General features: G+C 37.8%; 2 protein-coding genes across 2 annotated transcripts; both read right to left on the reverse strand.

Moving 5' to 3' along the window:
- Nucleotides 1-6,475: 6,475 nt before the first annotated feature.
- LOC116406844 (olfactory receptor 1019-like) lies at nt 6,476-7,405 on the reverse strand. Its single transcript, XM_031891809.1, has one exon. It carries the CDS (start codon nt 7,403-7,405, stop codon nt 6,476-6,478), a length of 930 nt encoding a protein of 309 aa, XP_031747669.1.
- Nucleotides 7,406-13,771: 6,366 nt separating this feature from the next.
- Nucleotides 13,772-14,566, reverse strand: LOC105948131 (olfactory receptor 5AR1-like). The gene has a single exon (XM_012968892.3). It carries the CDS (start codon nt 14,564-14,566, stop codon nt 13,772-13,774), a length of 795 nt encoding a protein of 264 aa, XP_012824346.3.
- Nucleotides 14,567-15,372: the final 806 nt, after the last annotated feature.

Raw genomic sequence — 15,372 nt, forward strand, 5'->3', positions numbered from 1 at the left:
CTCACTTGTACTGAGAGCTACATACCCTACCCCTGTATTCCCTCACTTGTACTGAGAGCTATCTCCCATACCCCTGTATTCCCTCACTTGTACTGAGAGCTATCTCCCATACCCCTGTATTCCCTCACTTGTACTGAGAGCTATATACCCTACCCCTGTATTCCCTCACTTGTACTGAGAGCTATCTCCCCTACCCCTGTATTCCCTCACTTGTACTGAGAGCTATCTCCCATAACCCTGTATTCCCTCACTTGTACTGAGAGCTATCTCCCATACCCCTGTATTCCCTCACTTGTACTGAGAGCTATATACCCTACCCCTGTATTCCCTCACTTGTACTGAGAGCTATCTCCCATAACCCTGTATTCCCTCACTTGTACTGAGAGCTATCTCCCATACCCCTGTATTCCCTCACTTGTACTGAGAGCTATCTCCCCTACCCCTGTATTCCCTCACTTGTACTGAGAGCTATCTCCCCTACCCCTGTATTCCCTCACTTGTACTGAGAGCTATCTCCCATACCCCTGTATTCCCTCACTTGTACTGAGAGCTATCTCCCATACCCCTGTATTCCCTCACTTGTACTGAGAGCTATATACCCTACCCCTGTATTCCCTCACTTGTACTGAGAGCTATCCCCCCTACCCCTGTATTCCCTCACTTGTACTGAGAGCTATCTCCCATACCCCTGTATTCCCTCACTTGTACTGAGAGCTATCTCCCCTACCCCTGTATTCCCTCACTTGTACTGAGAGCTATCTCCCATACCCCTGTATTCCCTCACTTGTACTGAGAGCTACATACCCTACCCCTGTATTCCCTCACTTGTACTGAGAGCTATCTCCCATAACCCTGTATTCCCTCACTTGTACTGAGAGCTATCTCCCATACCCCTGTATTCCCTCACTTGTACTGAGAGCTATATACCCTACCCCTGTATTCCCTCACTTGTACTGAGAGCTATCTCCCCTACCCCTGTATTCCCTCACTTGTACTGAGAGCTATCTCCCATACCCCTGTATTCCCTCACTTGTACTGAGAGCTATCTCCCATACCCCTGTATTCCCTCACTTGTACTGAGAGCTATCCCCCCTACCCCTGTATTCCCTCACTTGTACTGAGAGCTATCTCCCCTACCCCTGTATTCCCTCACTTGTACTGAGAGATATCTCCCCTACCCCTGTATTCCCTCACTTGTAAAGCGTAGCTTTGCCATATGTAACTTTGGTGTACAAAAATAACTTTGCCTATTTTGAATTCATCAGAATGTGTACTTTCCAAAAATATATGGTTTTGTGGGGGTCTCTGTATAGTTAGGGGAAGTTTCGGCACATAATACACTGACAGGGGGCTCTGTGTGCCAAAGCTGAGCTGGCAGGCGAGAAATCCTTATGCGCTATTTTCATTTTGGGTTCAGTACATACCGCAGACTTGGGTATATCTATGCATATTGGGCATCAAACTGTTCAGTAGACCATAGGTGTTCCTATTTGGGGTGATTTGTCTTTATCTGATCTTTATCAAGAAATTGTGAGAGATAAATGCGGCAAATTGCAACATTTTTATGCGATTTTCGAAATGTCATATAAATCTGCAAACTTAGGAAAGCTTTACAGCTTGGTACTTTGAAGCAAGAAGAAATGTTTACCCATTATAGATTCGGGGGGATGTGTACTTTCCAAAAATATATGGCTTTCTGGGGTGAGCGTACTTTTTTGTAGCATTATCCCACATAAAGTATGTAAATGTGTTGATTTTGCAGGAGCTGAAATGACAGAAATGATAGATCATATGGGGGTATGTTCACATTGGGGCCCCTACATGCCACATACCTAGGTAAACCTATACATATTGGGCATCAAACTATTCAGTGGACCCCTGGCGTTCATATTTAGGGTGTTTTATCTTGGTACCTAATGCTATGTGGGAGATAAGGTGCTGCAAAGTGGAAGCTTTGAGGGGATTTTTGGAAATGTCATCAAAATTGCTAACTTTAGAAAAGCTGTGTGGCTTGGTACTTTGGAGTAGAAAGACATGGGTACCCATTTTAGATTTGGGGAAATGTGTACTTTCTAAAAATATATGATTTTCTGGGGTGAGCGTACTTTTTACTAGCTTTATCCCACATATAATGATGTAAATGTGTTAATTCTGCAGGAGCTGAAATGACAGAAATGACAGTACATATGGGGGTATGTTCACATTGGGGCCCTTACATGCCAAATACTTAGGTAAACCTATACATATTGGGCATCAAACTGTTCAGTGGACCCCTGGTGTTCAAATTCAGGGAGTTTTATCTTGATACCTAATGCTATGTGGGAGATAAGATGCTGCAAAGTGGAAGCTTTGAGGGGATTTTTTGGCAATGTCATCAAAATTGCTAACTTTAGAAAAGCTGTGCGGCTTGGTACTTTGGAGTAGAAAGACATGGGTACCCATTTTAGATTCGGGGGAATGTGTACTTTCCAAAAATATATGACTTTATGGGGTGAGCGTACTTTTTACTAGCTTTATCCCACATATAATGATGTAAATGTGTTGACTTTGCAGGAGCTGAAATGACAGAAATGACAGTACATATGGGGGTATGTTCACATTGGGGCCCCTACATGCCAAATACTTAGGTAAACCTATACATATTGGGCATCAAACTGTTCAGTGGACCCCTGGCGTTCAAATTCAGGGTGTTTTATCTTGGTACCTAATGCTATGTGGGAGATAAGATGCTGCAAAGTGGAAGCTTTGAGGGGATTTTTGGGCATCAAACTGTTCAGTGGACCCCTGGCATTCATATTTAGGGTGTTTTATTTGGTTACTTTATGACCTGTAGGAGATAAGATACTATAGACTGGAAGCTTTGAAGCGATTTTTAAAAAAAATCTAAAATTTTGATAAAAACCAATAACTTTATTAAAGCATTGCGACTTAATAGTTTGGAGTAGACAGACAGTTGTGCCTATTCTGTATTCCCCAGAATCTGTTCTTTCCAAAAATGAACAATTTTCTGGGATAAACCTTCTGTTAGTGGAATTTTTGGCCTTGAAATCTAAAGTATGCAGCTTTCTGGAGCAGTGCTTTGGAAATTTGGTAGTGTACTGCTGGGAGTTTTTGACCTATACAAGTGACAAATCTCCATAAAACTATATATATTTGGTATTGACGTGTTCAGGAGACATGGGACTTTCCAAATCAGTTGTATATTCGTGCATAAAATAATTTTTTTTTAGTATGTGTGATTATATTATGGAAAATTTTATTTTTTTTGCATTTTTAGTCAGTTAGAAGCCTATATCTTGTTACAGAATTGGAATTACACAAAAATTCTACCATAATTTGAAAGCTTAGGTTGTTCTGAAAAAAACGATATATTGTTTTCCTGGGTAAACTAAAAGTCCCCCCGAGGAAAAGCCCCTAAATTGAAACAGTGCAAAATGTTCAAAAACAGTCTGGCAATACAAGTTCTGCTTTGACCAAAATGGCTGGCAGTAAAAGGGTTAAGCGCCTCTTCTCCAGTGTAAACAGGCCCAACTTGGCCAGTCTTTCCCCATAACTGAGACTTTCCATACCCTTTACCAGCTTAGTTGCCCTTCTCTGGACCCTCTCTAACTCAATAATGTCCCGTTTGAGCCCTGGAGACCAAAACTGAACAGCATATTCTAGATGGGGCCTTACCAGCGCTCTGTAAAGGGGAAGAATAACCCCCTCCTCCCGTGAATCTATACCCCTTTTAATACAGCTCAAAAGACTTGAAAAAAAACTTGAAAAATCTTGTTGGAGACCTAAGCCAAATGTGACCAATAAAGTTTTTTAAACTACTTTCTGAGACTTTGACTACTACAACTATTACAGTAAATGGCTCTTTTGCCAGAATTTCTAATTAAGAAAGACTTGCCAGATGTATTTCAACAAAACATTTCCATGGTAGTAAGGTGTTGTACCATGTTAGCCATTAAAAAAATGCATAAATTATATGGTTAAGTGATACCTTTTATTGAGTAAGTAAAAATTGCAAGCTTTTGAGATGATAGTATTACATCTCTTCTTCAGGTTTAAAGACGTTACATTGCAATAAAACATTTCCATAAATACACTTGGTACTGGGCCACTTATCACATAGGTATAAATACCATTTTAATTTAATTATTCGGTACATTATGGAACCTCATCATATCAAAGACAATTTGTCTATCTTGACCAGGTTTTTTTTTGTGATATTAAATCTGAAAATTAAATCTGTTGTGCCCCCAATAAGGGGTAATTATATCTTAGTTGGGATCAAGTACAGGTACTGTTTTATTATTACAGAGAAAAGGGAATAATTTAACCATGAAATAAACCCAATAGGGCTGTTCTGCCCCCAATAAGGGGTAATTATATCTTAGTTGGGATCAAGTACAGGTACTGTTTTATTATTACAGAGAAAAGGGAATCATTTAACCATTAAATAAACCCAATAGGGCTGTTCTGCCCCCAATAAGGGGTAATTATATCTTAGTTGGGATCAAGTACAGGTACTGTTTTATTATTACAGAGAAAAGGGAATCATTTAACCATTAAATAAACCCAATAGGGCTGTTCTGCCCCAATAAGGGGTAATTATATCTTAGTTGGGATCAAGTACAGGTACTGTTTTATTATTACAGAGAAAAGGGAATCATTTAACCATTAAATAAACCCAATAGGGCTGTTCTGCCCCCAATAAGGGGTAATTATATCTTAGTTGGGATCAAGTACAGGTACTGTTTTATTATTACAGAGAAAAGGGAATCATTTAACCATTAAATAAACCCAATAGGGCTGTTCTGCCCCAATAAGGGGTAATTATATCTTAGTTGGGATTAAGTACAGGTACTGTTTTATTATTACAGAGAAAAGGGAATCATTTAACCATTAAATAAACCCAATAGGGCTGTTCTGCCCCAATAAGGGGTAATTATATCTTAGTTGGGATCAAGTACAGGTACTGTTTTATTATTACAGAGAAAAGGGAATCATTTAACCATTAAATAAACCCAATAGGGCTGTTCTGCCCCCAATAAGGGGTAATTATATCTTAGTTGGGATCAAGTACAGGTACTGTTTTATTATTACAGAGAAAAGGGAATCATTTCTGCCCCCAAAAAGGGGTATTATTGGTATTATATCAATCTTTATTTATTGATTTTCAAATAAAAAGGAGTGTGGATACAGAAAAAAGAGAGGGGGGAGAAGGGGAATTCCCATAGCATGTAGTCTTTTATTGAGAACATCAAAGGGCTTACATCAAGTTGTTTCTCAATTCTTACATCAACCATTCGTTTATACACTTTACTAACTCTCACATTCACCTTAACCACATAACTAGTATGCTTTACTTAAAAATTTATTTTATTCACTTTTAACCAGGGTGTCCAGGTTGTTCGGTATTGTACTGTCTTGTTTTGTATTAGGTGAGCAATTTCCTCTAGTTTCCTTGATTCCTCCACTAAATTTAGCCATTCTGAATAAGTAGGGGGGGTTTGTATTTTTCCAGGCTCTAGGGATAAGAGCTTTAGCCGTGTTCAGTAGGTGTAGAGTTAATTTGCCTGATACCGTAGTATTTTTCTTGTCGTCAAAATAAAATAGTAAAAATGTCAGATCAATGCTTGGGATTTTAGTACAGGTATAGGACCCATTATCCAGAATGCTCGGGACCAAGGGTATTCCGGATAAGGGGTCCTGTACCTGTTATTTTAAAAATCGTAGTGCATATTTTAGACCGGTATTGCTTAATTTCTGGGCAGGTGAACCAGATATGTTTAAAAGAACCTGTTCCTTTATTGCACCTCCAGCATAACTTAGATGAAGTAGGGAAAATTGAGTGCAGTTTCTCTGGTACATAGTACCATCTTGTGATAAGTGTATTTAGCATCTCTCTTACTCTAGAAGCTCTCAAAGCTTTATGGATATTCTGGAGGATCTTTTGTCTTATTTGGTAGGGGATAAGTATTTCCAATTCCTTTTCCCAATCATCAAAGTATTTTAACGATGCACTGTCTTGGTTACTGGGAAGTGTTTTATATATTATCGAGAGCAGTTTATCTGGGGTCTGTTGCTTCTCTAAGAAACTTCCAAGACTTGCTGTATTATGTCGAAAATGATGCAGAGGACACAAAATAGAATTTCTAAAAAACAACAAAAGCAGTAGGTTGTTTAGCAAAGCTTGATCACCTGAGACCAGAGAACATTAAGAACTTTGTAGCGCTGCTTGCTTAAGATAAGTCTGCACCTGGAAGAAAGGCTTTACTGTATAGTCCCTATTGGTATTATAGAGGTGGCAATATTGAGACTTTTTCTGCATCAGAATATAACATTGGTTGAAAAGAGACCCCATGCTTAATAATGTTATCTTTAGCATGCATTTCATCTGGTGAATAGGGTTGAGTGTTTTTTTTTCTCCAGGCATGGATTTGTGGTGAAATTCCGCATTTTGCCATCAGCAATTTATCCTGTATTATATCAACAGGCCCAGTTTGTTTTTAATGCTGCTTTTAACGTCCCCATTCCTTATGCTATAGATGATAGGATTTAGCATTGGAGTCACAACTGTGTAAATAATAGACACCGTCTTGGATGTTTCTGGATAATTGTCCGAGTGAGGGTGCAAATACATAAACAGGATAGTCCCGTAGTACAGGAAGAACACTGTGAGATGGGATGCACAAGTGGAAAATGCTTTTATTCTTCCTTCAGTAGAACACATCTTAAGAATTGTCAAAACTATAGAAAAATATGAAATAAGAGTCAACAAGAAGGAGCCTGCACCAATTATACTAGCAGCGATGTACATGACCAACTCATTAAGCCAAGGGTCTCCGCAAGAGATATATAGAAAAGGAGGCATCTCGCAGAAGAAATGGTTGATATGGTTGGACCTGCAGAAAGGCAGCTGGAAAGTCAAGACCACATGAATGGCAGAGTTGATCAGTGAGACGGCCCATGATCCAGAAGCTAAGCAGATGCACACTGTTTTACTCATAATTTGGTAGTAGTGTAAAGGTTGACAGATGGCTGCGTACCTATCATAGGCTATGACTGACAGAGTTATACACTCAGTGCATCCGAGACCTAAATGGAAGTACATCTGTACGCCACATCCTAAGAGAGAAATACTTTTGTCACGAGCGACAGTATTGATTAAGAGTGTCGGCACAATGGTGGAGGAGAGGCCGATGTCAATGACGGAGAGGTTGCACAGGAAAAAGTACATGGGCGTCTGCAGCTGAACACTGGTCCCCACCACAGTCATAAGTAACACGTTTACAGATATTGTGACTAAATACATTATCAAAATCAAAAGGACACATAGTGCCTGTAGGTATGGGGTACTGGTGAGGCCAAGAAGGATGAATCTGTCTGCAGATGTTTGATTTGAACTCTCCATAAAACGTCACTGTATAACTGATGGATTACACTAATATAGGGGAAAATGTGCTGCAATATTGTAATTACTCTTTTTTTACTTTTTTAAAGTTTATAGTAATACGGACGTCTGACAGGTATCACATGGAATATGTTGGGGTTCTATCATCATCTGCTGCTCGTAATTAATTTGTAAGTGTGTTCATTCCTTTGATACAATGGTACTAACCAATTTAATACTACAGAGGGATTCTTTGTATAGTTATGTACCATTAAGGGAGACACCAATTAAGCCTGAAGTAAGAGGGACAGGCTACTGCTTGCCTTTTTGACTTGGGTTAAAGTCATTTATGATCTCATTGAATCTTCTTTCTTGTTATTTCCCAGCTTAACTATTAAGGTGTCCTTTTGTTATTATTGGTGGGGATTCGCCAGTGATATTCTCCCTGTACAATGTTTTTATACGGTGTCTGCTTCCCCTTAGAGTTACTCTACTCTGCGTGTAGATCAGCGGATCCTTGATTGTTCATTACTCTGTTCATCAAATGAAAATACCTGTCGCTGAAGTTGTGTTCCTATACATGTTTGTTGGTTTCTCCAAGATGTCCCAGATTGTTCTTCTGTTCAGGTTTCGGATAGTGAGAAGAAATAAAATATAAAATAAATGAAATGAAATGAGAGCAGTAGAATTTTCCCCCCGTTTATATGCTGTAATAAATGTCTCTGGGTCCCAGAAGTCGATGACTGAGAAACCTCAGCTACAATTGTGTGTTTAATGGCTCCCCAAACAATTAGTCCCTCTGTAGATTGTTGGAATGTTTAGACTTCATGGCTTAGGCCCTAGGAAGCAGATGTAAAGCTAATATTTAAACTTATTAAAATTATACAATATTTTGTTCTACTTTTTTCCATAACTGAAAGAATATTTTACATTAAATGTCCCATATATCATTTTTAAATATTACAGTTTGACTTATTTCTGCCCTTACCAGAGACTTCTTAACCAACTTCATCCAAAATATCACTGAAATGTCTTCTCCACATAATCCCAACATCTCCCCAACATAATCCCAATATTCCACTAGGAAAACATTTTTGGCCAAAATGAGAGAAAGAAATATTTTTTAATAATGTGATTGTTGGGAAAAAAATCCCAACTGAACTTGAGTATAGCTGTATATTGTATGTATGTATATCTGACCCTTGCCTGTTAATTCTCGATTATCTAATTCATGATCCTTGGCCTCCATTGAGCTCAGACTTCTACCCAATCTCAGGCACTGTTCCTCAAGTGGAAAGTGTAGGAGATGTTGAGCCTCAACTCTGCAGACTCCATATTTGTGTTCTCACATGTTTAAATTTTAGTCAACGTGTCCTCAACATACATTTTATTTTCAAGGAGAACAAAACCCTTAGTAACAACTAGGCCTTCTACAGAGCCCTACCTCTCCATGAGCTACACTACTTAGGACCCCATTTCCTCTACCTTGTTTTGTAAAGCAGAGTCTGTGTTTGCAATCTATATTAAGAAGCAGATGGTCTTGGTATCACAAAATATAGTTGATTTCCTTAAATTAATGATACAATGGCTCATTTACAATGCAATAAGGAAAACAATGCATAAATGAATCATACTTTTCTAGAATTCCACTGCAAGTGTGGCTGATGCTGGAGCCACAAAGATTTGTGCCATGGTTAGTGGGTACAGGTCTGGCACAGGGCATGGATATTTACTTGCCCCTCTCTTAGTTATCATCAATAAGCACAAGGTGTAACAGGGGCTTATTACTTAATGCCTATGTAAGGCAGGCGTTATGTACAGAACCCCCAGGCCCAGACCATTCTGTGCACTGTCCTTGTGCCTGAAGGTCCTTTTTGTTTTTTTGTTTCATAAAATGAAAAAAAGAAGGTTTCATCTGAAAGTGACTTCAGATGAGGTTCTTCACGATAAAACACTTATCAGGTCAAGATTTAAAGCGAGAAGGTTATAAAGGTTACCTTGTGAAGCTTTTATGCTGGAAAGCGCACATCACTTACTAGAAGAACCCAAGCAATAGTATCTGGCTGCCCATCAGTATAAGGCACCTTACTGGTTTTTTGACACCTAAAGCTTATAGATTTATTGTGATAGAACTGGGCTATCCTTGATAAGAACAATACCACCCAAATGCTGACATATTACAATAAATAAAGAAGAGGAGAGACAGTAGTGATCCTTACTGACATAAATACATCCTTTAATGATTTGATTCTCCAATAATGAACCACATTGATTCATAAACTTTTCAGACTTAATTAAATTAGTGTTTAGCTGTCCTATAAGCCATAAATAATAATAGAGTTGCTTAACAGGACTGATATTTTTCAAAGAACTGCCTTGTTTAATATAAATTGCTCAGGGGTCCTGTTGACCCTTGGTTTTACTGTATGGCTCTTTTTGATATTTTAGTCAGCACTCACCACTCCAAAAGTTCATAGTTCGTTGCATGTTATAGACTGTCTACACATAAGCCACCTCAGGTAACAGTTCTAACAGTCATAGCACCGTTTAAGAAAGTAGTTTAAAGGAACAGTAACACCAAAAAATGAAAGTGTTTTAAAGTAATTATAATATAATGTACAGTTGCCCTGCGCTGGTAAAACTGGTAAGTTTGCAACAGAAACACTACTATAGTTTATATAAATGAGCTGCTATGCCAACACGGGGGTAGCCATTGAAACTGGGAAAAAGGAGAAAAGGCACAGGTTACTTAGCAGATAACAGATAAATAGAGATGTAGCGAACTGTTCGCAAGTCCGCAAATTCGCGAACTTTTGTCGATGTTCGCCATTTTGGGTTCACCGCGGTTTTTTTTGGCGTTATTTTTTGGCGTTTTTTTTTTCTTTCGTTATTTTTTGGCGTTTTTTTGGCGTTATTTTTTGGCGTTTTTTTTTTGGCGTTTTTTTTACAAAGTATTTTTCAGAGAAATTTTTGCTTGATCCCCCTCCTGCATGCCACTGTCCAGGTCGTGGCACCCTTTAAACAACTTTAAAATCAGTTTTCTGGCCAGAAATGGCTTTTCTAGGTTTTAAAGTTCGCCTTCCCATTGAAGTCTATGGGGTTCGCAAAGTTCGCGAATATTCTCCGAGTTTTGCCAAAAGTCCGCGAACAGGTCCGCGAACATTTTTGGCGATGTTCGCTACATCCCTACAGATAAAACCCCATTATATTCTACAAAGCTTATCTGTAGAATAAGCTAAGTAACCTGTGCCTTTTCTCCTGTAAATGGCTGCCCCCATGGCTACACAGAAGCTTTATTATATAAACTATAGTAGTCTTTCTAAGGAAAACACACCAGTTGTACCAGTACAGGGCAACAGTACATTATATTGTTATTACTTTTATACACTTTCATTTTTTGGTGTTACTGTCCCTTTAAAAAGCCTTTATTGGTCACATTTGGCTTGGATCTCCAACAAAAAGCAACATTTCAGGCCTTCACACAGTCCTTTTCAAGCTTAAAAAGGCTTGAAAAAGGCTTGAAACTTTGCTGTTTGTTGGAGATCTAAGCCAAATGTGACCAATAAAGGCTTTTTAAACTACTATTACTATTAAAACTATTATATGGCTATTTTGCCAGTTAATTAAGAATTTCAAATAAATGAAAGACTTGCTAGATGTATTTCAACAAGACATTTCCATGGTAGTAAGGTGTTGTACCATGTTAGCCATTAAAAAAATGCATAAATTATATGGTTAAGTGATACCTTTTATTGAGTAAGTAAAGATTGCAAGCTTTTGAGATGATAGTATTACATCTCTTCTTCAGGATTAAAGATGTTACATTGCAATAAAACATTTCCATAAATACACTTGGTACTGGGCCACTTATCACATGGGTATAAATACCATTTTAATTTAATTGTTCGGTACATTATGGAACCTCATCATATACAAGAGAATTTTTTTTTTTTCAATTAATTTTTTTTTATTAGTTTTCAGTTTTTTAGGGGTACAGAAAAAAAGAAGGGTAGGGTAAAAGGTAAGTGATATTGCATTTTAAAGATATACATGTAACATGACATGGATTATTTGTTTTAACATTACTAGTATGTTATTGTTATTTCTTCGGTTTTAGAGACAGTTAACATTTTTTTTTTTTAAGTAACATTTTACTCAGAAATAGATATGATGTTCTTTACATATAATTTTTCTTTCTTAATGACATTGTAACCTTTCTTTCTTTGGGGTTGCATCTCGAGAAGTGGGGTACTTTATGTTTTCTGATTTAGTTCCATATATTCTGACCACAATCTCCAATTTTTAAAATGTTTAAGTATATTACCATTTTTATAGGCAATTGATTCTTCCATGCTTTTGGAGTCTTCTAGTAGGTGAATCCATTCTGTTAGTGTCGGTGGCTCGGCATTCTTCCATTTCCTTGGAATTATTGCTTTAGCTGACGTGATAATATACTTAATCAGAGGACTGGAGATTTCCTTTGGGAAAAAGTTCAATTTCCTTTAGGAAAATTTTTTCGATAATTTTTTGGATCGATTCCCAATAATGTTCTAACTTTTTACAATTGTACCAAATATGTTCATATGTACCCACTTCTAAGTTGCATCTACAGCATAAGTCAGTTGTGTCAAACATTTTCTTTAGTTTAACTGGGGTCATATACAGGTATAGGACCCATTATCCAGAATGCTCGGGACCAAGGGTATTCCAGATAAGGGGTCTTTCCATAATTTGGATCTCCATACCTTAAGTCTACTAAAAAATCAATAAAACATTAATTAAACCCAATAGGATTGTTTTGCATCCAATTAGGATTAATTATATCTTAGTTGGGATCAATTACAGGTACTGTTTTATTATTACAGAGAAAAGGGAATCATTTAACCATAAAATAAACCCAATAGGGCTGTTCTGCCCCCAATAAGGGGTAATTATATCTTAGTTGGGATCAAGTACAGGTACTGTTTTATTATTACAGAGAAAAGGGAATCATTTAACCATGAAATAAACCCAATAGGGCTGTTCTGCCCCAATAAGGGGTAATTATATCTTAGTTGGGTCAAGTACAGGTACTGTTTTATTATTACAGAGAAAAGGGAATCATTTAACCATTAAATAAACCCAATAGGGCTGTTCTGCCCCCAATAAGGGGTAATTATATCTTAGTTGGGATCAAGTACAGGTACTGTTTTATTATTACAGAGAAAAGGGAATCATTTAACCATGAAATAAACCCAATAGGACTGTTCTGCCCCCAATAAGGGGTAATTATATCTTAGTTGGGATCAAGTACAGGTACTGTTTTATTATTACAGAGAAAAGGGAATCATTTAACCATTAAATAAACCCAATAGGGCTGTTCTGCCCCCAATAAGGGGTAATTATATCTTAGTCGGGATCAATTACAGGTACTGTTTTATTATTACAGAGAAAAGGGAATCATTTAACCATTAAATAAACCCAATAGGGCTGTTCTGCCCCCAATAAGGGGTAATTATATCTTAGTTGGGATCAAGTACAGGTACTGTTTTATTATTACAGAGAAAAGGGAATCATTTAACCATTAAATAAACCCAATAGGGCTGTTCTGCCCCAATAAGGGGTAATTATATCTTAGTTGGGATCAAGTACAGGTACTGTTTTATTATTACAGAGAAAAGGGAATCATTTAACCATGAAATAAACCCAATAGGACTGTTCTGCCCCCAATAAGGGGTAATTATATCTTAGTTGGGATCAAGTACAGGTACTGTTTTATTATTACAGAGAAAAGGGAATCATTTAACCATTAAATAAACCCAATAGGGCAGTTCTGCCCCCAATAAGGGGTAATTATATCTTAGTTGGGATCAAGTACAGGTACTGTTTTATTATTACAGAGAAAAGGGAATCATTTAACCATGAAATAAACCCAATAGGGCTGTTCTGCCCCCAATAAGGGGTAATTATATCTTTAATCTATAACAGAATATATACTGAGGTGCTCCATGTTCTTACTTTGTTCCAAGACTTACTGTATTATGTCGAAAATGATGCAGAGGATACAAAATAGAATTTCTAAAAAACAACAAAAGCAGTAGGTTGTTTAGAAAAGCTTGATCACCTGAGACCAGAGAACATTAAGAACTTTGTAGTGCTGCTTGCTTAAGGTAAGTCTGCACGTGGAAGAAAAGCTTTACAGTATAGTCCCTATTGTTATATTTTTGAGGTGGCCATATTGAGACTTTTTCTGCATCAGAATATAATATTGGTTGAAAAGAGACCCCATGCTTAATAATGTTATCTTTAGCATGCATTTCATCTGGTGAATAGGGCTGAGTGATTGTTTTCTCCAGGCATGGATTTGTGGTGAAATTCCGCACTTTGCCATCAGCAATATGTCCTGTATTAAATCAACAGGCCCAGTTTGTTTTTAATGCTTCTTTTAACGTCCCCATTCCTTATGCTATAGATGATAGGATTTAGCATTGGAGTCACAACTGTGTAAATAATAGACACCGTCTTGGATGTTTCTGGATAATTGTCCGAGTGAGGGTGCAAATACATAAACAGGATAGTCCCGTAGTACAGGAAGAACACTGTGAGATGGGATGCACAAGTGGAAAATGCTTTTATTCTTCCTTCAGTAGAACACATCTTAAGAATTGTCAAAACTATAGAAAAATATGAAATAAGAGTCAACAAGAAGGAGCCTGCACCAATTATACTAGCAGCGATGTACATGACCAACTCATTAAGCCAAGGGTCTCCGCAAGAGATATATAGAAAAGGAGGCATCTCGCAGAAGAAATGGTTGATATGGTTGGACCTGCAGAAAGGCAGCTGGAAAGTCAAGACCACATGAATGGCAGAGTTGATCAGTGAGACGGCCCATGATCCAGAAGCTAAGCAGATGCACACTGTTTTACTCATAATTTGGTAGTAGTGTAAAGGTTGACAGATGGCTGCGTACCTATCATAGGCTATGACTGACAGAGTTATACACTCAGTGCATCCGAGACCTAAATGGAAGTACATCTGTACGCCACATCCTAAGAGAGAAATACTTTTGTCACGAGCGACAGTATTGATTAAGAGTGTCGGCACAATGGTGGAGGAGAGGCCGATGTCAATGACGGAGAGGTTGCACAGGAAAAAGTACATGGGCGTCTGCAGCTGAACACTGGTCCCCACCACAGTCATAAGTAACACGTTTACAGATATTGTGACTAAATACATTATTAAAATCAAAAGGACACATAGTGCCTGTAGGTATGGGGTACTGGTGAGGCCAAGAAGGATGAATCTGTCTGCAGATGTTTGATTTGAACTCTCCATAAAACGTCACTGTATAAGTGATGGATTACACTAATATAGGGGAAAATGTGCTGCAATATTGTAATTACTCTTTTTTTACTTTTTTAAAGTTTATAGTAATACGGACGTCTGACAGGTATCACATGGAATATGTTGGGGTTCTATCATCATCTGCTGCTCGTAATTAATTTGTAAGTGTGTTCATTCCTTTGATACAATGGTACTAACCAATTTAATACTACAGAGGGATTCTTTGTATAGTTATGTACCATTAAGGGAGACACCAATTAAGCCTGAAGTAAGAGGGACAGGCTACTGCTTGCCTTTTTGACTTGGGTTAAAGTCATTTATGATCTCATTGAATCTTCTTTCTTGTTATTTCCCAGCTTAACTATTAAGGTGTCCTTTTGTTATTATTGGTGGGGATTCGCCAGTGATATTCTCCCTGTACAATGTTTTTATATGGCGTCTGCTTCCCCTTAGAGTTACTCTACTCTGCGTGTAGATCAGCGGATCCTTGATTGTTCATTACTCTGTTCATCAAATGAAAATACCTGTCGCTGAAGTTGTGTTCCTATACATGTTTGTTGGTTTCTCCAAGATGTCCCAGATTGTTCTTCTGTTCAGGTTTCGGATAGTGAGAAGAAATAAAATATAAAATAAATGAAATGAAATGAGAGCAGTAGAATTTT

Source organism: Xenopus tropicalis, chromosome 8 (genome assembly GCF_000004195.4).
Source record: "Xenopus tropicalis strain Nigerian chromosome 8, UCB_Xtro_10.0, whole genome shotgun sequence".
NCBI classification, from domain to species: Eukaryota; Metazoa; Chordata; class Amphibia; order Anura; family Pipidae; genus Xenopus; species Xenopus tropicalis.

What these genes read in the sequence shown, in the direction of transcription:
- LOC116406844 (XM_031891809.1), bottom strand. Translation starts at nt 7,405, where the DNA reads ATGGAGAGTTCAAATCAAACATCTGCAGACAGATTCATCCTTCTTGGC.
- LOC105948131 (XM_012968892.3), bottom strand. Translation starts at nt 14,566, where the DNA reads ATGACTGTGGTGGGGACCAGTGTTCAGCTGCAGACGCCCATGTACTTT.